The following is a 27,291-nucleotide window of genomic DNA, read 5'->3' as shown; positions in this document are numbered from 1 at the left end:
ATACAGAATGTGTGTATATTTATAAAAATAATTCATCAAAAAAAATTGTAAAAAAAATAGCTCAAATGTTTCTAAGACTGGCGGATGGTCGTATTTTAAGTTTTAAATACCATAGTAACGTTAATCGTAGATAAAAATATTTATTTAAGACCCTATTTTTGTCCGAATTGAATAAATAACACAATAAGTGCTTCTATATAAATGAGAATAATTTATTAATTATTTTCGTAAAATAATATAAAATTTATTAATTATTTAAATAATTAAAAGATCGTTTGGAGTAGATAAAGGTATTTATTGGAGTTACTCAAGTGTATTATTAAGTAAGTGGCGCCACCGCTCAGTTTAGTTTACACATAAACGGCGATTACTTTTGACGTTCTTCTGGCATTCTCAGTAGTTGTTGGCGTAACGGGTGGAGCGCAAGTCAGTTATTGTGTTATGATTGACCGTTTGAACAACATATGCCTCAACATTATCGTATTCACGCGCACTTTTATAAGTGATTTTGTGCCTTTAGAAACAAAAAGTACACAAAAAAATCCATAAAAACTAATTAAATAAGTGTTTTTGTGCATAATTATACAAACTATTTGCCTTTGTACAACGAAAGAAGTTATTTACTTCAATCTTTGTCTCCTGTTAGGAAAAAAAGTGAGGTTATGTAATTGTTTGTAACAAAACATTGGTAAAGTTGTTTTCGAATCATTTCTAGAATATGTTAATACTCTAAATGAATTGTCAAGAATAACTTGGTGGTGAAATTAGTAAAAAAAACTATTTATTTATATTGAAACAACAATCATAGAAAATAAATTGACACATTTTTAAAAGTGAAATGTAACATGATTGGATGTAATGACAATTCAAAAATATTTCAAAAGAGATTAGTGAAAGATCATCGAAAGCGACACACAAACATTAAAATATTTAGTAAGGCTGACGGATAGAGATAGAGAATATAAAATGGAGTTCTAAACGTACTCTTTTCTCTGTCTTAAGAGAATCCCGTTTTGCTTCCTATCCCTTCCATATTCCTAGCTCTGTTTCACCGGTGTGCCGTTTCTTCAGCTCCCCCCTTCGCTCCACATTTTTTCATGACGCGCGCGTCAACACGCTGTTCTCGTGTACAACTACCTGTTGTTTCATACTTCAAATATTTTATTTAAATATTTATTATACCAAAATTAATTTAACTGTGTCAATTAAATTATTAAATTTATTAAAAAATTAATTTATCAGCATTAATAGACAGTATATACGTTAAATATTTCATAACATTTATTACTAATTAACTAATTAATAAGTGAAAATTAAATTATGGTTTTATGTTATTTCAATCACACCGAAGATCAGAAAAACAAATAAGGAATAATTGATATTAAAAAATGTTGACGAAAAAAGTGTATAGTGAAAATGTAATACCTCGGCGTAAAAGTGTTGTTGGTGAATGAATGTTTGCAGATGTCAGCTGACAGGAAATCGATCGTGAAGGTGTGTGAAAGGATGCTGGAGAAAAAAATAACTGAAGAAGAGGAAGACGAAGACGAAGAAGAAAAAGGAGAACAAGGTGGTGGACAAGAAGCGGAAGTTGAAGTAGACCCAGAGGAAGTAGAAGATAAGAAAGCAGATATTAGGCAACATCTTGCTTCAAAAGTGTGCTCCTATTGAACTGGCTTACCCTGCGGTGGATTTAGGGGGCTGTATGGAGGCCGGGGGGCTCCTGCCCCATCAGCCTTCGCAAGGCCCCCCCGGCACGGGCAGCGGCCCTGGTAACGTTACCGTTTGTGCGGGTGCTGCACAGCAAGTGAATCGTCGTGGAACCAATCAATCACCGGTCCATCCAGGATTGGACCAACTTAACGTAACAGGTCAATTAGGCTTAACAAGTCAACAGCAGTTGCAGTTACACCAACAAATGGGTCAGGCCCCTGGTATGGGTGAGGTACTCACCCCGAAGAAACAAGCGGTCGTTGACCGGCTTAGAAGAAGGCTTGAAAACTATCGAAGACATCAAACTGACTGTGTTCCGCGATACGACCAAAGTTTTAATGGAATATGTGAACAAAATATTCAAGATACCCTTGTTCTTAAGCAACGTTTCCTTGAAAGTAAAGCTAAACGACAAGCTAAAAAGACCGACAAGAAGCCCAATGAAACTGTTGGTCTTTCCGGTGTTCATGTGGTAAGTTTTCAGTTTTACTTTATTTTTTATTGAAAGTATATATTAGAAATCATTTATTTTTATGATAATATTTATCTCTCAAAATTATTAAGATGGTTATTATTATTATGGCCCGCTCTAGGATGTTAGCTTTAGACAAATAGATAATTTCCTGAAAAAGTTTTTACTCCGATGATCCATTTTTTATGTAAGGGAATTCTTTCCAATGTTTCTGTCATTATTATCGCACAAAGCATTTTAACAGAGGTTCTTTTTATATTACTATATATTAGCTGGCCTCCTACGTATCGTTGTTATCTGGTCAAAATTACTTAAGTATAAAAGGAATTTATCTAGATTAATATTTCGATATACATACTTAATATTATTTATTATTTACATTCAATATTACGTTATAAATATTCGGATTTAAAATTGGTTAAAAATTAATCATAAAAGCTCAAATATAATTGGTAAGATGGTGAGCATGATCACTAAAATCGAGCAGCATGTTGACGAGTTTAAGTTTACCTTGAGTGACTACAAGTATATTGTGTAATGTGGTGTATAGATATAGAATGACTGGGCGAGAAGAAGATAAATGTTTTATAAACGTTTAAAATTTTTATCTTATGACGTTATCAATTATTTTAATGATTTCACGTCATTGCTACTTATTAGCTAATTTTTTTTTATCAATGCTTAATGTTGATTTTTCTCATTGTTTTTATTTTTTCAATGACAAATATTGAATTCAAATAATTAATTAAATCAACGGGACACAATCTATTAACCTTCAGTTAAATAATGGTGATTGAGTTTTATTTAATTTTAGAAAAATGACAATCAGTTCAATTGTTCAGATCTAGAAAAGTGATTCAATTGATTTTATCAATGTTTTTTATAAAATTTTTCAAGTTATTGAATATTTTACAATAATTAATTAAATTCAATAATATCATATCTATTAGTAATAATTATCTACAAATTATATGAGAATATCATAAATCAAAATAAACACGAAAGTTTTAAATAGAATTTTTTATATAGAATCTGCAGATAATGCTTCATTAAAACTATTTACTTTGTTGATAAAAACTCTGCTTTCACGTTCTCTTATTGAATTCATTTACATGACTATTCTTCATTCTTTATAGTCTACACTAGTATTATATAGTGTACAGATGCAGAGGTTCAAGTCACCGTCGAGGGTCGTCGAATTCCGATTGAATGACGCATCCTATGGCACTCGACGGGCACCTATATATATAATATATATGTAAAAAGTATATAGATATTTATATATGTAAAGGAAATACAAATTTTTTTGATTTAATTAGGAATATTTTAATTAATGATTATATGAATATTAATTCGTTAAATATGATAGTACATCTAGGGTGATGAGTGTTATCGTAGATCATAATCTCAAATATAGAGATTATTCGTACGCTAAGTAATACACCTTATACAAATCTGTACAAATATTGATGTAAAATACACATGATATTGTGGAGAGGCAGTCGTACAGTTGCGCATTAATTGGTAAGTCGCGTGGATCACACAGCGTGTGCGCAGTAACGTGCGGTACACACGCCGCGTGCGCGAGCTCCAGCTTCTGAGTTTGATACAAATGAAAAGTATATTTTGGTGTGAGAGCATATTGCTGCGCACACACGACGTCAATGCGCGTGTCAGTCGAGCGCTGCGCTGTTGCCACTTGTTCTATTTGCGCTCTCTGTGATGTTCAGCTGGGTGCACAACCGAGGTTCTCAAAATCTGCTTGACCTTTTGATTACATATTGCTTATTATATGTTACAAATATTGCCGAAATATTTGCTCACAACATCCACGGCTAATGATGATAAAGAAAGTATGATAACCCATTAAGTTAAATCATTATCATGGATTATGAAGTTAAAAAATAACGATAAATTATTATCAACAAGTGAATATTTTATGTTTAATGTCACATGTATTTGAGATAGCGATGTGAGTTTATTTCTAAAATAGTATTTAATAATTTTTCATTTCTCAAATTAGCTTTGAATTTTAATATCCTAAATAGAAAGTAATAACAAACACGTTGGAAGTGTCTAGAAAATTATTTTAAGGATTGCAAAGATTAGTACTGAATAGAATACAGTTGTCCTTTGACCTTGTCTTTTGCGGTGTTGTATGCTTCTTCAGAGAAATTATACCTACTGAACAATTGAAAATATTCTACCTAAAACCAAGGGTAACTGACGATTAATAAGGGAATGAAGTTTTATCTGTCATTCAACATGTCCATTAACTATTTTGAGTCATTATCATGAGACAGTTTATCAAAAAATTTGAGTAAATATTTGATAGCTAAATAGCTAATAGCTCTGAAATTGAAGGGAAAAAAATCGGTTTCAACTAGTTAAGTGAATATAAAAATGTAAGATGATAGATGTTATGTATAGATAGAGGCTGTTTTGTAAAATGTAAATATTGGGAACCACTGGTAACAGGAGGCAGCTGAGCGGACAAAGAGCGAACGGTTATTGCAGGATGACAGCATAGAGACTGGAGCTGCTGTACTGGCGGTACGCCACCTTCTCCTTAGCCTATCCCTATTATGTATATCCCTACTATAATGCCATCACTTCAACTTATATACCTGATGCGCCTGTACTGCACTTCTATTCCCAACATTTTTTTCCTGGAAAATTATACATGTATAATGCTCATCTCTTGGCTCCTTACAGTCAACTTCATTTTTATGGATAACTATTTAGAAATATTCTTCAAATATTTATGTTATTAATTATTATTTATTGATTATTAATAACTAATAAATCATCATTAATGTGCATGTTGATGCTCTACACTAGTATCTAGTGTAATTAGAAAAAAAGCTCATTTCATTTAAAACTCATTAATTATTAATTTATTGATTAATTATTATATATAATTAGATAAAGGTATTTTGAATTAGTGATGGGAAAATTGTCCATAGAGTCATACAATTTTGCTAATAATCTATCATTATTATTTATTAATTATTACTGTTGAGTAATTACATCAAAGGTCTTTAAAAAAGTTAATTTAATTATTAACAGTTATTTAATAATATTGATATTGGATTATTTAATTATTTGATTCAATAGGAAAAAAAATAATTTCATTTCAAATGTATTTATTTCAACTTATCGGTTGTTATTATGTTCATTAGTCATTAATAGAATATTATTAGCTTCAAAAGCATATTAACGTTATGTCACAATACTTGTTGTTAAAGAATAATTAAAAAAAATACCATTTTCTTTTGTTAAAAATTGATGATAGTAGAAGTATTAAGTATCTTCTGAGATACTTTCACTTCGATTTCACAGTTTCGATTGTCTAGAGACAAATTAAATTTATCTTCCGCTTACAAAAGCAATAACGTTTCTCCTGAAATATAAATGTTAGAGAGCATAATATAATAAAGTTATATAAAGAAGTTGAAACAATTGTAATGATTTTTGAAATTTTATTATTTCCAAACACAACAATAAGAAATATTTATACAAGATTGTAATGGATCGTATGTACGTATTATGTGTGAGCTTCGATATGGAAAAAAAAAAAAAAATTAAAGGCCAGTGATACAGCACAGCACAAGGTCGTTATATGCTCAGTCGCCAAACTCCTTTCAGTTTGGAGTCCACTCTGCGACTTTACGACAGCTGACATCTGATGTGCTTGGGTCAGGCAGTACATACGCGCGACAGCTATATACTAATCACCTTGCAAACATCGCTAACACACGATCTGCACAACGGTTCTCAATCTACCTATTGACAATTATCCATTTTATTCAATATGTGAAGTCGTGACTGGATATTCGATCGTCAGGATTATACACTTGATAACATTTCGATTTAATCTTTCATTTTAAAATGTTCAAGTTTTGTTCATACCCTCACTTACAATTCAATTAACTATTTAACTTATATTATTAATAATTGATTATCTTATTTTATTATTTAAATTCCTTAACAATAACTTGGAACTCCAAAAACTTATTTCTTGTTTAAATTCAACAAAATTTATTAAAATCACTCTCACGAATTGTTATTGATTATTTAAAATAATTCAAAGAATTACTTAGGAAAAAAAGGAATTATTTAAAGTCATTTGTGTATAGTTTTAGTCGAAGTTTAAATTATTTTTGAACACGATATTAAAGCGTAGCAATTTCGAGTAAGGGGAGAAATGGAATGGAGTAATAAGTAATAGATGAAGATAAAAGAAATGGAGATTAAAGTAAAACGAAAAGGGTCGCAAAGGTGTATTATATGTGTATACACTTTGTATATATATCCATAATATAAGACATTAGTATGTTGTGAGTAAGGGAAATACTATACGAAACAGCTGTGCGTGGCTGGAGCGATGGATACCGTCAAGGCGTCTGGTATATGTATGTATGACGATGCTTTGACGATGTTCGGCGATCTATACGGGTCCTAGAGTGGTGGGTTCAGCCCCGGCGCCATACGTACTCTTCATAGACTCAGGGGTTCTCAAGTAATCAAATAAATAAACAACTTATCCTGGAAAGCTTTGGTAACTAAGCGCTTTTCAATCTTCCAATGCTAATGATTTAATAATTCTAACGTTTTTCCTATGTATTAGTATTAATCAAAAATATTTGGAAAATTTTTTTAAATAATCAATTATTGTTAATATAAATATAATAATAATTAATGACAAATATTTTTAAATAGAAATTTTGATATTTTTGACCAAAAATGTGTTCCAAATAGTCATTGATTGTTTCTTAAAATAATTTTATTATTGACTTAAATGTTTATTTATTTTTATGAAGTTGATGCAAATTATACTAAAAATAATCAGTATCAATCTGAACATACTTGAAACTTTTGCTCCAAAGTCACAAATTGAAATAATTTATTGTGATTGAAAAGTAGTGAAAATTTATTTGTTATACAATTGAAAATCTATTTTACAATAAGACAATATGATGAGACATTATGATAGAGATCTAATATGATGCAAATAATAATCAATATTAAAAGAGATTAAAATTGCAAGCGCAGCCTGAATTTTCTAGTTAACTCATGTATGAGGCTGATATACAAATTTAAATTAAGCTAAATCAATCCGTCTAGGTATTAGTCATATTAGTGATGGTAGTGGTAAAACATTTATAGTGATATTAGCAACAGCATACATAAAATTATAATAGTAGTAGTAGCAGTAGTAGTGACTAATTTGAGTCAAACATATCTAACAGACCTAATAATCAATTCATTTTTATCCCTTTAATCGTTATTTAATGATTATTTCTTCTTTTTTTTCACCATAATCGTGTAAATTCTTGATCATGTTCTCTCTCGCTTTCTCTTTTTTCCACTCTCATTTTGATTACACTTAGTGAGTGAACAGTCAACGCGATGCCTCGTGTACGACTCAACCTGTTTCGCTCCCACCACGTCCCATCAACACCATCGTGTTCCACTGCGGTGCATGTATACTACACATATAATATTACTATACAGACCATCAAGTAAGAAAGGTGGGATCGTATCGGTGTATGTTTGTATAAATGATAATAAGATGAAAGCAACTCTATGAGGAACCAACGGCCTCCGACCCGTTCACCCTACACTATCCTAGGTGGAGTCGTGATATTGCATATGCAGTGGTTCTCAACTCAATATTTTTTTTTATTGAAAAATATTTTTTGCTTTATAATTATTCAATATCATAAATCAATCATATCAATACATAATCAATCAGAATTGGTAATTACTTGATAAATAATGATCAATCAGTCATGAGATAATTTTTTACTTACAATTGTGATGATTGAAATACTTCATAAATTAATAATTAATCATTAATCATTGAGAATCACTGCAAGTGTGACCGTGAACGAAGCGGCAGGAAAGCAAGGCAATATAACGTTGTGGAGCAGTATCTCTGTTTCACTACTTCACCGTTTCTTTTATCCCTCACATCTTTCTCACTCTTCTCTTTTTCTTTCCTTCATCTGTTCTCTCTTTCATTTACTCACTTTTCTACATATACGCCTTATACTTCTTTGTATGTCTCACGTGCGCTTCTCATGTCCCCCCAACGTCGACATTTAGTGAAGAAACCAGAGGTGGAGAAAATACTACTCAGAAGAGAAGGCAATGATCTTAACGGTGGGGGGATTGTCGGTTGTGGGGATTATCGAGTTAGTATATAGAAATGTAATGGGTGCAGATGCTAGTCAAGTGAGTCAAATCCTACACTTCTTGAATACTGCTATACCTACTGTTAACGCAAGATTTCTCCGAACAGAAGGTTAACACATTTCCGAGAGATGACACCACCACACCTTTTTCGACTCAATGATAATTGAGCACACGCCATAATTGTGTGAATATTTTCAAACATATCGAGGTCACAATTAAGGGATTTCATTACCTGACCTCACTTCTCTTCAATTTCAAAATTTACATTTTCAAGTCATTTTTCAATTATTTATATGTAAATAAAATTTGCTTTATTTAATATGTATATTTCTTTTTTATTATGCTTATTATTTATACTAGTATTTCATCTTCTTGCAACTACTTATTTTACGAGTGTTTTCATTTTTATTGACGCAATTTCGTTCGAGTTCATTAATTCATTTCTTTACAATTTCCAAAGATCAATACTTTCCTAAATTAATTAGATCCTTTTTTTTAATATAAAAAAAAAACTTAAGTCATATAGAAAGTTTTTCTTGAAAAAATTCCTTATTAAATCATTTATTGATTGAAGTGAAAATTTTCCACAATTTTCATTTCCGCTTAAAAAATTACTTCAACCAGTTACTATTAGATAATTAGAAATTAATTCAGCTTTTACCCTATATAAACGCCGTCCATTTTTTTTCTAGATAATACACGTGAGCTGATATTAGTCAATTATACTAATGAAAATTTTAAATGCATACATTTCAATCATAATCATCATTGTTTTTTTTTCTATTAATCTTACCCTTCAAATAAAATCTGTAAAACATCTTAAATAAATTTTTCATTGAAATGAATACTAATTCACATGATAGCAAATATTAATGTATCATATCACCCATCCACGTATACACATCCACGAAATTACTCTTCATTATTATAAATATTTATCCTATAGAGCATTGCGTAATGTTATATAGACCAATTGTAAGTTATACACTTTTAGGTGTGTGTAAATCTCACTTTACTATATACTGAGAGAGCCCCTTGCGTAATGGTGTCATGTAATAGGCAGCGACGAATCGACCTTCTCTCCACGAGTAGCAACCACCACCCACTTTTACTCGTACAATTGGCGCACGCGCCTGTTGATTTCCATCAATTCTGTCCCTCATTATTAGATAAAAATATTTTTTTTTTTCACTCAATCGTTAATTATTATTCACCTTTTGCATTTATAATCACACTTTATAAAAATATTTCTAAACATAAAACAATATCAAGATCTACAAGTAAGTTTTATTTACGAATAATAATTTTTTTTTTTCTAAAAATCAAAGAATCATGCTATTTAATTAAGAAGGAATGAATAACAAATAATACCTTGTATGTAATACGATGTATATTTCTAGTTTTATCATAAATATGAAATTGTGACCATAAATTACTGATGAAATTGAATATGAATATGTTAGTATACATACGTAGACTCTCTTACCGTTGCGCAGTTGATTGCTGTCAGAATTTTCCTGTGGCGCGCGCACTCATACAATATCAACGTTTATTATGTCATAAGTCATAAGAAATATATTACTCTGCATAAACAAAAATTTACTTACGTTTACAATAATTATCATCAAAGAATCTGAGATATTTTAAAAAAAAATAATAGAGTTAAGAAGATTAAAATAACCAATCTCCATTTTATAATTTTACCAATACTCAATAAATACCTGTACATCTTAAAGTAACTTCAATTAATTGCAGTGTCAAAAGAGAAAGTTTTTTAATTACTTCTTACTCAATGATAAAAGAATCTTTTTTTTAAATTTATTCATTATCTGTTGTTTTAAGATAAAATAAATCCCTATACAAACCAATGATATCAAATTAATTGGTTAAAATGAAAAAAAAAATCTGTGACAAAGTTATTTTATCAAATAAATAAAATCTAAAATAATTTGTTAAAATCATGCGATTGATTGAATAAGTAAATTCCTTAGAAAAGAAAAAGTGTAAAAAATAGTGAGGAGTTAAGATAGCAAAGAAGGAAGGACCTCGTGAAATCAATGGGGATCTGCAGTAGGAAGAGTTTATTTACTTGAGCGCATCAGGATTGGAGTATAAAAGGATCGAAGTAAAGTCAGTGACGTGCTGTGTGTGGCAGTACACGTTGTATCTCTCTTATCACGATAACGTGGTGGGTTCTTACGCCACTGGAATCGATATTCCGGGAGGCCAAACAGTAAACAGCCGGTTGGGCAGGATAACGGTAGCGGTGGGGGATCGCGGGCTTGCACAGTGTGAAAGCAATATTAGGTATCTAACCCTGCGCTTGCTCACTATGCACTTATCTCTGTGTCTTCTATGCCATTTGTACCAACTACTGCCATCGGATATCGAGATAAATCAGCAGATAATATCCATTTCACTCGCGTAAAGCCGGTATTTCTTTATCTATTACTCATCAATTGCTTTATAAATTGATTATTAAAGCTTTTAATATTAAATGAAAATCCATTGTCAATAAATAGGAGTAATGACTTTAATATGTGAGGCTTGTTAATAAGGTTGATTAGTTGATGGTCAGGTTGCGTTAAAATCTAGTGATAATACGCTCAACTCAACAGAATGATACTGTAGTGAGCGCAATCGTTTGCAACAATGTAAAGCATGCATATTTGAATTCCGCTAATCTCTGTACTTCTGTTGTACCGCAAGAGTAAACAGGTCTACGCCACTGACTGCACAAGGAGAATGCGGTGCAACTCAGTGACGCTCAACTCATCTATGCTCATCTGCAGCTTGACCGGAAATAGGATTTTTTTGCTGCCAGATATATTGCACCACTATGTCAGTGGTTATTGCCCCTACAAAAGTTTTATACACTTGAAATATTGAACACTATTCTTTTTAAGTATTTCAAATTCTGTTATCAATTTTTTCTATGCAATTTTATATCATTTTATTCTCCACATAAATTACCCTAAATTTCATCGTCTTCATTTTTTTTATGGGAAACATTTTTTTCAGTTCATCTCATTGGAAATAAAAAAATATTGAAGTATGTTTTTGAGTTGATCAAATATATTATATGCAGTAAAAGTAGTTATTTAACTGATTAAATAAAATTGTTCATTTTCCGGTACAATTGTCAAATAGGTCGAATCTCTAATTAATGATATATCTTGAATCTCGTAAAAGAAAGATTGTCTTTATAAATGAAATTAAATATACCCTATTAATTAAATAATTAATCAGTTGTAAAATTGAGATGTGTAACGTGGAAGTTTAATTACTCGATTGATTACACATACACTCAATCTTCCCCCCTTGTATACATATGATTTAGCTCGTTTATAGCTTATAAATTATCCGTTGAGTTTTATTGCAGTATAGGTGAAAACATTTAGGTTGTAAAGAGTAACTCGAGGATTAGGTGTATTTTAAATGAATTAATGAAAAATAAAGAGACATAAATGAATGATATGAATGATTTTGATATTATGTTGTGTGGCACATAATATGCGTATAATGTGTTATGTGTAACGAGTAATTAGATATTGAATACAGGTTTAATAATAAAAGGCATGTCGATTTCTCTTGTTCAAAATTCTATATCTCCATTGGAATGTGTGTTGACCATAATTTCACTGCTACTTCTCTTTCTGTGCATGGAGGAGAGGGTTATACGGTGCAACGTCCTCGTCGCGCGCAACTTGCACGAGACAATTGTCAGTGGCGTAGGTGGTGTTTACTGTTTAACATCGCAACACCGTCAACTTTGAATATGTACATGTGGGATATATACACACAGTCTCACACATTGCATGATATATCCCCCCAATACCTATATAGAAATCCACTCGGGGTCTCTGGGATAGGAGAGTGTATAGTTGAGTGACACTGATGACGACGTTGTGGTGTACAAGCAGGCGTTACCTCGGGCGTTACGGATACGTCGTTGACGGCTTGCTTGTTCATCCGATGAATCCGGGCGTACCGTAAAATCTTGATGATGCAATGTAACAGTCGATTGTTAGGAAAGCTTTGAGTATACTTGCTGGGAGTACTATCATCATCAGATGCTTTACAGAATCAACATCTTGGACAACTGGAAATGATTGTTTGAAATTAAAGAAAAAAAAAAGGCTCCAAAAATATTTCAAAATCGATTTTTGAAATTTTAAGTATAAAAAATGGGGTTGATTAATTGGTGAATGAATTGTTGTTGAAGAAATTTTTAAAGTAAATTAGTAGGCTGCGTAATTGACTGATAATGATTTTGCTAAATAAGAAGTGTGAAGTTGATAAATGAAGAAAAAATAAAAGTAAAGATAACTAATTTTATAATAATGAATTTTTCATATAAATCCATTGCATTATTAATTCTTCAATATAGTATGATGATTATTATATATTTATCTCATTATTATTATTTATTATTTACGATTTATCAGTGGAAGTGTTTAGAATACATAAACTTACAATACGTCACAAAACATCGATTAATCTAATAAACATAATACAACAAGTATTCGTAGAAAAACTAATATTATTAAAACTCCCCTAGAAACAATTCGCCCTACTGGTGGACGAAAAAAAAATTAATTAATTCAATTTCGAAAAAAAAAAGAGATTTTTTTTCTGTTGGGTAATCAATCAAAAAATCAATACAAAATTAATCATAATGTTGTATTAGAGTAGTTAATTTTTCGGGAGAGAATAGATGACTAAATAAGAGAGAGAGAGAGAGAGAGAGGAGGGAAAGACAAAAAATTGTTGGATAAAAATAATTTCTGAAATACGCACGTGAACTAAGAAATGAAAAAGAAGTACATAAATAAAATGACTTGCGATCAAGACGACTGTATATCGGGAACAAACGAGCCGAGTCGAGGCTGGCCGATACTCAACGAGTCGACGCGGGTTTCTATGTAAGAGAAACGAGTAGTCAGTGACGGGCGACTCTTTGAGGCGTCAAGAGCGTTCTTTATTAGTTTATATAGTATTGCTTCGCGCTTTTATGGCTGTCTCTTCACAAGACACGTGCTCCGCGTGACAGCTGATAACGTTCACGCTTCAACATATTTCCAAAATGCTGAAAAATAAAACGATAAACTAAATAAAAATAAACAAATATTGAAATATAACATACACAAAAATAGACAAAAAAAAATCAACTGGTCTGACAAAAATTATTTCAATTGAATCCTTAAATATATTGCTCCTGTTTTTGTTTAGCTGTCAAGAATGTCTGAATAAAATTATTACATAATGTTGACTAAACTGTTTAGAAGTGACTACAATTATTATAAAAGCAAATAAACAATTTAGCTGATGAATAATTTAGAAAATGAATGAAACAAATAAGAGTAATGATTATTATTGGATGGATCAGACTTTGTTATCAAGTCTTCCGTTGGCAACTCTTATCAGACTACAAGAATAACTCACCGTTGTTCGAACTAAACATTGCGAATTAAATACAATCCAACGATTATCACTTGAATGAATAAATATTTGATTAAACTGTGCTGTAAGCCGAATCGTTTGCACAACAAAGATATTTAATAATTTTCATTCAAGCATAAAGCTACTTAAGTATTATAATTCATAATATCCTCTAGAAAGCAAATTAAATAAGTTAAAAAAGAAAAAAAATAATGTAAAAATATTGTTTTGAGAGATTAGACAATTGAAGGGAGAGTCTAGTGAAGATTTGGGGGAATAAAAAATGATTACATTCGATCTGGTGATATATTCGAGTTGTTGGATGGTGGAGAGAGAAAGAGAGAGTGACAAAATGAGAGAGTAAAGTGACGGTAGAGGGTAAACTTGAGTGGCGAGTGGCTGTGAAGAGTTGTCGCAAAGTGGTTGCTACAGTTGGTGGTATCGACATCGAGTCACTTGACGAGGTGTGGAGAGAAGACGACATATATCTACGTACATTCTTGGCGTGTATCTGTATATATTCGTATATATATATATATACAATATATATAACAGTGAGAAACGAAGAGAAAGAAAGTGAGGAGATTCTTGGGCACGCGCAATCCACCTGCTAACGTGTAACGGCACGCGCCATCCTCCTCTCCCTCTCATGTGCCCTCGACTTCTTCCTTCGTCGGCGTCTCCCTACCCATACAGGGATGTCCCCTCCCGTTTTTCCCTCACGCGTGCCACAACCGCGAGTCGGCTTTGGATGGGACGCGCAGGAGTCAATCGCTCGTGAGCTTGGACTAGACAAGTTCAGACCAGCTTCTTCTTCTTCATCATCAACACCGAGTCTCTTTGATCCTTTTCTAAAGAAATTAACTAAACTCCAATTAGACTGTTTATTTTTTTACTACTACTCTAATCTCCAAATCACATTGACAACAGTTATTAAATAATAGTATTAACAATATTATTACTATTATTGTTATTATTAGTAATATTGATAATTGTTTAGATTAATTAAAAAGATATTTAGCAAAATGAGTGAGAGGTGTCTGTGATTTCATTGACTTTCTTCAACATTGGTAAATGAAATTGTCAGTATAATAACAAGGAATCTGCTTAGTCAGGAAATTCGAGTGAAAGATGTAAACAAAAGAGAGCTTCAAGAAGAGAGGGAATATTACGTATTTATGTAGGAGGTAGGAGAGAATAAACAGACATGATATACTGGCAGGTCTTGTGATGTTTGTGAGTTTACCGGTAGACTTGGATGGATACACTAGATGATTAACCAATTTCATTATTACATGATCTTGTCGCTACGTGATAGTAGATATTTTTAAAAATAACATCAACAACATTCATGAATATCGAAAATGCTGTTATTTGTTATGGAGTAAGAAAGAAATTATTAATGGAAGTTATCACTAAGGAAAATTTTTATTTGATACTTTATCAATAATTCATTGATAAAAGTGCAACAAAAACTGGTGTTAATTGTGGGTTTATTGAATAAAATGAATTAATTAATCAGAGAGATAAAATTATTGTGAAATGAAATTTTTCTACGTTTTATGTCGTGAAGATGAAAATATGAAATAATTGAATAATTAAAAATATGGAATGTTAAATAAAAAATAAGTACGATTATTGCAAAAGCTGCTATGTACAAGTGAACAAGCTAGTATCGAGGGACTGCGCTTAAACCACCTGTTGAGGATTTACGAGAGGAAAATTGACAAGCTGTGGCGCGTATTTTCATTTCTCAATCGTCATCACCTTATCACAGCTAATTAAATATGCTGCTGATCAAATGTACGATAATCTACAGTAAAGTGTCAACAAAAAATCCGATATTCACATCTAGATGTGTTTAAATGAACCAAAAAAAAGACAGCTAGAGTGATATAAATTTACTGGAATAAAAAAAAAATATGAAATTTATTCTCAAAAATTTTGATGATAATAATTGCAATCTTGGATCAAGTGAAATGTCAAATACACCGGTGTCACAGCATTGGAGTAAATATAAGTGGGTTTGTGGTCGACGCCTGATACTTGATGTCCACACAGGGCACTATCGAACGTGTTGACATTTGACGTTATCACTGGTATCCATCATTCGTCGAGTGTTAAAAAAAAAGCCAAAGAGGTCAAGAGTCGCGGGAGAGTGCGTGACGGACTCGAGCGCACGGGTTCGCCCCGCGCTCGATGCGTCCTGTCGTGAATTCTTTTTTATTTACAATTATTTGTTACTTGGTTCAAATTAACCAAACTCATCTACAATAATAGAAATCAATGATTTTTCATTCAACTTCGAATTAACTTTAAGAAGTAATATATTTGAATTTTTACAAAGTGACTGTTAATTGGTGATGAAAAAAAGCAAGAATGAGTATTAAAAAACTTTGAAAGTTGATGAAAATTGATCGACAGTTTATTGAAAGTAATTTTTAAAAAAAAGAAAAAAAAATAATTAGTGAAATGGGGGCAGATTCTTAAATTTAAATCTCCAACACTAATCCAAGTGTCTGTATATCAGTCTTGACAATTATCGTGCTGATCAATCCAGTTGGAATGATGGTATGTCCATTAGAAATTTAATTAACGTCAAATTAATTCATTAATAGTGATTGAATTTTTCTTAAAGTTCTAGTTTAAAATTCAACTTTATTATGGTATTGAGAGAGATTTATTATTATTTATTATTGATCGTTAATAATATGAAAATATTTCTCCAATATCAACATGAATCACTATCAGGTTATTAACTTTGTAATGATTCTACAAATTGATGAGTTTCGATGATACCTAGTAATATGTAGAGTTTTGTACAACATTAATTGCGTGACAGTAGATTGTAAATTGATCTTTTTGTTGATTTTTTTCATTATTTATGAATGTGGGTTAAATCATTATTGCTAATAATCAACACGCGTATTTATAAATAATTATTTCTGTTTTTATATTGTTATTACATGAAAGGTTTTTTCGTTAAGTTTGTATTAGAGTACGATGAGTTGAAAATTCTCGTTTACTTTTATCTCTGTTAACTCTCGATTTCAGATTTAACTGAATTATGTAAAATTTATTAGTTTATGTAATAATTCGCTTTATCTTTAATTGAATATTATAACTATTGTCCGAATAAACCAAGTATTTATGACAAAAATTACATCACAAAGTGCTTTTGAATGTTACTGATGTCGTTGGAATTATAAAACAATTGGTTTGATATATTTTTAACAATTTTTTTTTATGTAACAACAGTGCCTGTATAATAAGCCATCGTTTGTAGAATATAGAGAAGACTTGTTTTCATATATTCTTAAGTTTTTCATTAAAGTATGGCTGTTACAGTAAAGTACGAGCATATTTTATGTTTACTTGGTGTAAATTACTTCAATATTAGAGGCACAGAAGGAGGGAAAAGTATAATGCTAAATTATGAATTATTATTGATTATTATTTTTTAATAAACTGCTGCATTTTTTATTTATGTTGAATTTATGAATTTTTTTTTATAAAGAAATAGTTATTAAAATTTAATATATAATTTATCGTGGGATTTCTATGTAAATTGATCTTGAAAATATTCCGAAATATTTTATTTATCTTAAATATTAAATGTTTTATTAAAATAAGAAAATAAATAAAACAAAGGTAAATATAAGATAGTTAAATTTTGAAAAAATATTTTTCTATAGCATTTTTTAAATATCAAATTGACTCGAAAAATTTCAATTGACCTGCAATCCAAAAGAACACTTAATAAACCAAATAAAAGAGTTTTTATGCAATTTTTCCGCCACAAAGTATTGACTCATCAATGACCCAACGTTCATAAGTAATATTTATTCAAAAAAAATTGTTTACACAACAAAAAAGTGCTTTGCTCCGGTTTTATCTAATTATAGTTAAATAAATCCAGATAGTATAGTGCCTGTTAATGGTGAAAGTAGGACTATAATTTCTTGATCATTAACATTAGTGATAAAAAATTTTATGAGAGTTGCATTAATAGAATTTAAACTTATTTAACTAAGCTTCGTAATGACCATCAATATTAGACCAAATAAATCAGATGTGTTAAAACATTATTAGATACATTTATAAGAAATGAAACTCTATTTAATATTAGTGTATTATTTATCTAACTCATAAGTATTTCGTTTTTGAGCATTTACTTAAAAATTAGACAATAAATGTTTCACAATAGAAAAAAAGAGAAATCTACTTCCATTAGAGAGAAGATTATTGATTTGAAAATTCCATTAAGATATTCATATGAGTTATGATTTTTAAGATATGACATTTACTACTCATATCAATTAAAAGTTTGTCACTATATTTCTCTCAGTATATCCTTTAAAGATTTTTAAAGCTTATGAATATAAAAAATTTTTAAAATTGAAATACTCAAAGTTCAAAGGTTTTATTTTAATGATTAAATTTACTGATTTGTTTTCAGTCATCCAATTATTTAATTTCAATTCTTTTATTCACATTTTAAGCATATTAAATTTTTCATGAAACTCAAAATGGGTCTCTTAAGACTACTAAAATACTGTTAATAAGAAAAATCAGATAAAAATGTAAATATCAGCATTTTATGTCGGCACAAATTCTGACTTTGACTACTGATAATGAACAAAAGTTATTCTGTTGATTTGGATAATTAAAAAATATAATTCTTTATAAGTATTAGTGTTATTATTAATAAAAACACTTAACCAGCTTTAAAAACAAATTATTACTAATTATTTAATGCATTTTATAATTAATAAATTCATTTTTACTTTGAAGAAACAATAATAAAATTAAATTGTATAGATTTGTAGTAATAATCTTTATTTTGGAAATGAAACTTCATAATTAAGAAAATTAATTGCTTGATACCAACGTATATTCACTTGATTCAAGAAAAATTTACTCTATACACCCTCTATTTTTTCCCAGTGTAAGACAGATATATCTTTTGTAATCACAGCCAAGTAATTTCTGATATCATTAGTGAGTTTAATTTAATTTTCTCAACAAATTGATATACTCCTTATTTTCAGTATTATTAATAGTTAAATAACATTTAATACTCTCATTATTAAATAAAAATAATAATAATTAACCTACATATTTAATTTATAGAAAATACATTTTTTTATCACTATAGCCTAGAAATTTTTTATTAAAAATAACTAATGAACTAGAAAACTTACACTTTACTATTATTCTTCTATCAATATTACCGAACAAATTAATTAAAAAAAAATATATACCTTTTTATCAGTTTCTATTTTTAGTAAAAAAAAAAGCTATTTATTATATAACACTTGTGATTTATAAAATCAAACAATAACAAATAAACTCTTTATAACACAAAAATCGCATCAACCAATTTTATCGCTTCAGTTTACTTTTTTAAACCCCATACTTTAATTAATATCATTAAAATCTTCAAAGCAACGACAAACCAACACATTCACCTACCTTAAACAGAAAAAAAATAAATAAAAAAAACTTGAAAATATGTAAATGCATAAATAAAAATAATTAATCAATATTTAATTATTTGGCTTCTAAAATATGCAAACTTAACTGGTATTAAAGTTGCAGTTGTTTAACTTGAGCAATCAAACGCATTTTTATTAGTAGGAGTAGTATCTGTAGTCTGTTGACGTGAGTCTTTTTGGGGAGGAAACAGAAAAGCTAGCATGTGAGGATTCGATGCGGTACGACTCACCTTCTCATGAGGATTTCACCGCTGAGGTGGTGAGCTGAGGAGGGCGTGTAAAAGCTCTCGCCGTGGATCGATAGAAAGGCCAGAGGGTTGAATGTGTATGTGTGTGGTGGTGCGCGCGCCAACGATACTAAGTGTGGGCGTAAGTGTATGAGCTCGTTGAATCTAAAAGAGGTTCGTCGTTGCTTGCGCGGTTGTGTCTCGTTATACTCATCGTCTTTTCTTCCCTCTTTTTCTACCTTCCTATCACTATTATTTTCCTCTTGTTTTGCTCCGTACAGTCTGTTAAGCTACGATTGTTCACTCTAAATAACTATACTTGTATGTAATCATATCAAATATATTACCATAACCAACTATTAAATGTTTACAAGACATTTTATGGCACTGATACTGCTTTAATTATTAATATTACAACTAAAAAACTATGACTGTGAGACATCCAAGTATTATAATCAATATCATATTATTCTCATGTACATTCTTGTGCATTTCTATTTATTGAATAACTATTTTCCTTGTGGCGCAAAAATAAAATATTTAAAACAAGAAAGATTGACGTTGCCGCGTCAATCCTACATATATATCAATTCTATATATCTTTAGTACTAAAGCTTATATCATTTTCAAAACGCATGCGCGCTACATTATGCGATTTATCCACTGCAATATATAGCCTAGAAGACGTGTTAGTCTATTTGATGGCCAAATTACTCCACTTAATGCTTTTCACTATTATTTCTACTACATTATTTTAATTAGCATTTAAATTAGATGAAGCATACTTTTATTTTGTATTTTTTTAATAAGATAAATTTTTTTTTTTTGATTGATTAACATTTTTAAACGATTTAAAAGTAGCACGTGAATATTTAAATACAATACTAAGAAGTCTGATTGCTGAGGAAACATTCACACCAATCGATATCTTGACGATATTTTGGTGTCTAGTCACGAAAGTTTCGCTGTGATTCTAAATATATATACTCGTGTCACTCTCAGATAATATAAAACTGACGTTATTTACTAATACTGACACTGTTATTTCATTTTATTATACAATAAATATTTTTTTTAAAATTTGAATAAACGTTGAATGATAGGAGAGAAAGGGAAAATATATTTAGAAAACTTTTTTTATATAAACAGAATTTATGAGGAATGTTTGAGCTTTTATGTATTATTATGAATAACCATGAAACAATTTTTTTGTTCAATAAAAAAAAGCTTTGAAAATAACGAGTGCAATTATTCAAGTTAATGGATTGGATGCTATGCGATGTGAAGTATATTAAAAGCAATTTAATTTGTAATTTACAAATTTATTTAGTCAATCTATCAAATTTCTCAAATTAATTACACATTCCATTGCGCCAATCAACCTTCTTTTACTCGTTAAGCTTATTTTAAAGGCGAAAAAGTTTGATAATAAATCCACTGATGAAATGAAATTGTAGATTTAATAATATAACTTGGATATATCTTTTTATTTATTTTTTAGATAAACATTTGTTAAATATGAAAATTAATAGTTAAATAAATTTTTGTTCCAGCAGCAAAAAATATTAAAGAGGCCAACAGAAGATCTAGAGACTGCAGGCGCTGGTAATGCTGATGGAGCCTTTGGTGAGCCACCAGTCAAAGTGCAATGCACACAAAATCAACATCAGCATCAACAGACTCAGTCGACAAGTGGTGTTGGAGGAAATCCACATCATGGACTGGGACAGCATCAGACAGGGAATGGAACAAATTCCTCCGGGCCACAAGGACCAAATACCGTTGGTGCAACGGCCTCAGCATGTGGTGGCAACAACACCAACGAAGGCCTCACTAAGTTCTCAGTGGAGATTGTGCAGCAGCTCGAGTTCACGACGTCCGCTGCAAACTCTCAGGCACAACAAATTTCAACGAACGTTACAGTTAAAGCATTGACTAATGCATCAGTTAAAAGTGATCTCGTTAATGCATCATCATCACCAAAGTCTGGTCTCGATAATACCTCAGCGACAGTAACGTCCAGAACTCAGTCAAATAATTCTAATAGTGGTGGTGGTGGTAATAGTGCAGGTGGCGGTGGAAATGGTGGTAATAGTGCTAATAATAATAGTAGTATTGGCTGTGTAGACATTGGTAATTTGGTAGAGTGTAAACAAGAACCAGATAATGAATTCGTTGATTTAGAACAATGTGCAGCAGCATTGGAAAAAGATGCAGCAGCAAATGGCGCAGGGTTTCCCGGGTTCTCAGACTTTATTGGTGACGATACTGGTGATGAAATTATCACATCAGACGCATTCAAAGATCTCATATCAGAAATATCTGACTTCCATCCAGAGTTTATGAAAGACTTTGATTTTGAAGACAAAAGTGTTGATACTTTAGGTAGCAATGTTTCAAGTGGAGTTGGTGGACTTGGAGTAGGTGGAGTGAGTGGATTAAATAACACTGGACCAACTAATAACGGCCAAATAAAGATAGAAGATGATGTGAATAATGGAAATAGTAATACTGGAGCAAGTAATGGTGCCATAGGTTCTAATTCTAGCCCAGGTGGTCTTGGATCTTCTTCACAGTATTCACCTGCTCGCTTGCCTTATTCAGGTCTAGATTTCAAGTCTGAAATGAGTCCAGCTGCTCAGACATTAAAACAAATGGCTGAACAACATCAGCACAAGAGTCAGCAACTTGGACTTGGACCTCCATTCAATCCAACTGCTGCATCAGCACGAGGACCAGCTTCTAGATCACCTTATACGGAATTTCCTCAATTCGGAGCTAACCCCGATTATCTCGGTAGTCCTGGTAGCAATGGATCTACAAATCAAAATCAAAATACCCCTAATTCTGCTGCCACAGCTACGTATCATAAGACTAGTAATAATTCCGGTTTCCAAACTCAATCTACAAATGATATGTTTGCTACTCAAAATCAATTCTCTGGTCTGGGAGATTTTAAGAGGCCTCAGCAAATGAGTGGTAAACCAAATATGCTTGGAACTACAGGTGGTTACAAGCAACAATATTCTCCCTATGGGAGTCCTGGTTCTATGCCCAATCATGGAAGTCCTGGATATCCTCTTCCATCTCGAGGTGCTCAGGGTGGTGGACCTAATCAACCGGGCTCTGGTCCAGGACCTTTTACAGGTTCTACTCCACCCAGACCATCATCTGGGTCGGGCTCTTCTACTTTACAAATAAACCAAGCTCAGCAGCTACATATCTCCAATCCTGGCCATAATATCCAGGTAAGTCGAAATAATGTCATGATTATTCTATTTTATTTTCAAAGTTTTTCTTATCATTTTCCTACTTAAAACTTTACGAGAATCTCAAGTTTATCTACAATCTCTCAGGAATTCATCCGTAAAATAATATATTTTTTTCTTTATAATTGAATAGAGATGCTTGCTTTATTTGAAGAAATATAAAATGGAGAAATTTCCGTCCTCTTTTTCTTTTCAAATGCAAAGACTAGTTGAAATGAGATCGTGAGAAATAATTTTTTTTTTGTAGGAATCGTACAATATGAGACATACTAAGTTACAGGTTTCAATGAACCGAATGTTATCACGAATTATCTATCTTTAAATTTTATTTTAACTTCTGAACTTAACTTAACTTCAAATGTAGTGATAAAATAACAAGAATTTTTATTAATAAGCTGATAAAACTTAATTATTGCTAATCATACTTAATATAACTATTTAATTAATTTTTGCCAAGTGTACATATTGTGTCCTAAATATCAGCTAAAATCCTCTTATCTTTGTGTTGATCATTATGTATAATTTTCGTAAAATTCGCAATGAATAACGAGAGACTGCATTGTCGCGGGGATGGCATACAACCGGAGGCTCTAGTAATGCGCCACCAAGCGCAACAAGTAGTTTCCCCCTCTTTCAAAATTTCTCCTTCTGCTATTCTCACACTTACCATTGCATTGATACTTTGACAGCGCGTCGAGATATGCGCAGCCGGTGTAGCATTATTCTGCGACTCTATACCGTCTGCTCCATTTAACTGCTGAAATATGCATTCAAAAAATAAGCAAAATAATATTACGATTTTTTTTTTTTTTTAAACAGACTTTATTTAAGAACTTTCAGCAGATGTTTAATTATCAATTGATAATCAACTTAACTCATTGATGATAAATATCTTTTTTTTCATCAATAAGTGATACCATTGTCAGAGAATTCGAATGAAAAAAAAAGAAAAATACAAAGTGGATCGTATTTTATTGTGAAGTGACATTTTGTTGGTTGATAACCTTCATGTCACCTATGTAAAATAGCGAGGAGTTTAATAGCGGAAACATTTAAGTCTCAAATGATCAACGAAAGAAAAAAAAAATTTATGTATGAACTTTTATACCATAGATATAACGAGACGGTGATACTTTTAAAGCTACAATTCAGTATATTTTTGCATTCTTAATCGATTTGATGGGTCGAGTTGATTTGATTTTTTTTTTTCATGATAGATTTAGTTAAAATTATTTTATCAAGTTGAATCTATTAATTTTATTTTTTATTCATCGTATAATTTATGATGAATTAATTTTTTTACAACAATCGTGATTCTTATTATCATAATATCGTTATTTCGTTACTAATGTTATGATTACGATGCTTATTAAAAAATTGTTATATTAAATATCGAGCCTTATAAATTGCGATATCGCACGACAGCTTGCGGTTGCGACAGGGCTCCGACTTGCTAATTTTAGCTCGACCGTGACATCGGTGCGCGTACGTCACTTGCCTCGTTCGATTCTCGCGCAATTGTCTTGCGCAGGTACTACTTGCTAATATTTAATTCATAAAATAAAATACATAAGAATTTTCAAGTCACCGTTATAAACTGTTTTCTTAAGGCATTATATACTATTTTATTGAAAGAAAAGAAATCGTTAATAGTTAGAATAAAAAAAGGTATGACAGCACTATGGATAATATTAATTGTGACAAAAATAAGAGAATAGAAAAAAAAAATACCCATGATTTCATTTTCGATCTATGAGTCGTTCTATCGATAAGATAAATTTTTTCAGGTTACCGGAAGTCGTGTGAATGGACTTGGAGCGATAGTCATTTTAGTATGATGTAGTCTGGAGGCTCATGAAAAATGTATATAACATGTTCATATGTATATAATACAATCAATGAGTGATATGTGGATAAAGGAAAGACATAAATATGTGTCTTTAAAGTTAGTTTTTATTCCTCTTTTGTATTTCTTTTCATTTACTTTAGATTGTGTAAGTTGTAGGTATCAAATATATATACCAATGATTGGACACGTTGCTACTTTTGAATAAACTCGTGATAATAAGATTTATTCCTTCTTTCTAATTTCCATTAGCATTTGATTGTATAAATGGAATATTTTAGTTGATATTAATGAGTACAAAGTTTCAAGAGACGATAATTTTTAGTTCAATTTTACAAACAGCTAAATGAAGCAATAATTTTATGGAATTTATTTTATTTAGTTATACTCCTTGGTATTGGTATAAATAATTTATTTTATATTAAAATAAAAGATTCACATCATATAAATAACTACACAATTTACATTTAATTGAGTTTTCAATATTTAATATTAAAAACAATATAAATGAACAACAATACTGAATTTAGTGGTATTTTTCGATGAAAATAATATTAATTAAAAATATTTCATTATGATTTTCTCGAATACTCTTTACATATGAAAATTGTTAAAAAAGCTAGAGGTATCGGTTAAACATAAAAAATCTAACAAGTTTTATAAAAATAAATTCTTGAATCTAATCATACATATTACAAAAAAAAAACGAATTAATTAATAAGATATCTATTGAGTGTTTGAACAATTGTAGATTGTTTATAAAAATGGAGTATAAATTTTGTTATTTTATTCTATTACTCCAAAATTCAAAAAGTACAATTAAAATGATATTTTAAAATCAAACTTTTTTTCAAATGTATACAATCTATTCGAATAACAATAAATATTTTCTATGTTATGTTGAATTAGATGATCAAACATTTACATCAATTTAATCTCCTTTTTTTTAAAATTTGAAAATTTTATGATTTCACATCTGATTGCTATTATCTTTTAGAATATATCTAAGTAACAAAATGAGTTCAATAATTTATTTATCAAGAAAAAATAAAACATTAATTTCAATACAAAACAATAGTATTCAATAAATAAAAAAAAAACTATAATTGAGAGAATAAAAGGAACGAAAATTAGTTAGTTAGTTAATCAGTATTCCTACTTAATTAATTTACAAATCAATAGTGTTTTAAAGTAACGAGGCTACTGTGTATATTATTTTCTTCAGTGTCTAGCATTTCATTATTAGTACAAGTAAAACGATTTGTTACCAACATTTAGATATAGCAGTATAATACTATTATTCAATTTATCATGATGGAACTTTTTTAAGAACTCAACAACACGATGGAGAATTCATAGTACATACACGGAACCCAATCAAGTTAGAGACAAGAACTGCGTATAGTTGTTTGGGTGTTGAGTTTAGAATTTCTAATTTATAGTAGATAATCGAGTAAGCGTAGGTATATGCAGTGACCTCGTATGGGGTGTTTAGACGATCGATCGTGAGCACAGCTATGTAGTACGTATATATACCGTTATTCGGAACGTTTACAATAACTATGGGATGCTCAGTCCATTATTACATTTTACATTTATTCCTTCATTCTGAAAATTCATCAATAATTTTACGATTTCCGCGCAACAATCAACTGTTCATCATCATTTTTTATTATTTTTTTTTACAAAACATTGATGACTTTTTGTTCATTAAAATTTTTCGCTCAGCTAAATAAAAATACTCAAACACTTTAGGAGATCGCAGATGTCGGAAATTTTATGTCTGTCCTCATAAAGGCAGTGTACGCAAAGCGTCTTTAAAAACTAGGGCAAGTTTGTACATAGTTCTCGTGCAGAGAGCAAGAGCCTCGGGTCGATGATCTGGCATTCATAATCGGCCTGGCTCCTCTCGAGAGAGACTGCAAGAGGTGCGGCTTGGGCGGTGTCGACTTGTTTCTCACAACGATTTGAAAATTTAGTTACAAATACAACAATACAACGGATTACGTTATTTATACCGCTAAGAATACCGTAAATTATTATTTACCAAGATATTAACTGTATGGAAGTTGTTGCTATATACCGGTAGCTTTGATTGCTTTTAAATATTTTATTAATTCCAATTAGAGTTTAACTAGGCATTGCATAAGACAAAGCTCAAAGTACTTTTTTTTTATGTCGTTAGACAAAAAATATTTATTAGAACTATTTTTTTTTTGCTAATTAAATCATTAACGGGTAGCCTAAAGATTTGTTTGATATTGAATGACATCGTGATATGGATTTAAATTTATTCAACAAATTTATGGATTTTCTCCGGAAGTTTTAATTGTTTTGGGAAATATCAAGCATTGTGTAAATAAATAAAGAGGTTTTTTTTAACGGGATTGAACAATTTCGAGTGATATCTTTAGGCATTGATAGTTTTTTGTAATTTTATATTCCAACAAAAAAAAATTTTGTTTAATAAATAAATGGTAAAAAAACGAATGAAGAAAATCGAAAAATCTTGAAACTAATATCAGTATTTCTGCTTGAACCGTAATATTGTAATATTGTTTTATATTATATGGTCATAGATATTTTTAAATAATATATTGATTTTCTCTTTCACCATACCAGC

At 30.5% G+C, this 27,291-nt stretch overlaps 1 protein-coding gene across 5 annotated transcripts in view; it reads left to right on the top strand.

The window, feature by feature from the left end:
- Window positions 1-411: 411 nt before the first annotated feature.
- The window catches only part of LOC118070698 (neurogenic protein mastermind-like), a 33,273-nt gene continuing 6,393 nt past the window's right edge, over window positions 412-27,291 (top strand). Inside the window, exons 1-2 of one of the 5 annotated variants that reach the window (XM_035089474.1) lie at window positions 412-2,185; window positions 21,107-22,801. In XM_035089474.1, the coding sequence (XP_034945365.1) occupies window positions 1,706-2,185; window positions 21,107-22,801 (2,175 nt within the window). In that variant the 5' untranslated portion in view covers window positions 412-1,705. Of the gene's footprint in view, window positions 2,186-11,667; window positions 16,400-21,106; window positions 22,802-27,291 lie in introns of those variants that run through there. The other 4 variants (XM_035089473.1, XM_035089472.1, XM_035089476.1 and 1 more) reach the window with 4 other exon arrangements.

The sequence above is a fragment of the Chelonus insularis genome, unplaced genomic scaffold (assembly GCF_013357705.1).
Source record: "Chelonus insularis isolate UGA/USDA-ARS -01 unplaced genomic scaffold, ASM1335770v1 contig_66_pilon, whole genome shotgun sequence".
Classification (NCBI taxonomy): Eukaryota; Metazoa; Arthropoda; class Insecta; order Hymenoptera; family Braconidae; genus Chelonus; species Chelonus insularis.
Note: the sequence above shows the minus strand (reverse complement) of the source record. Positions and strands in the feature narration are given on the sequence as shown.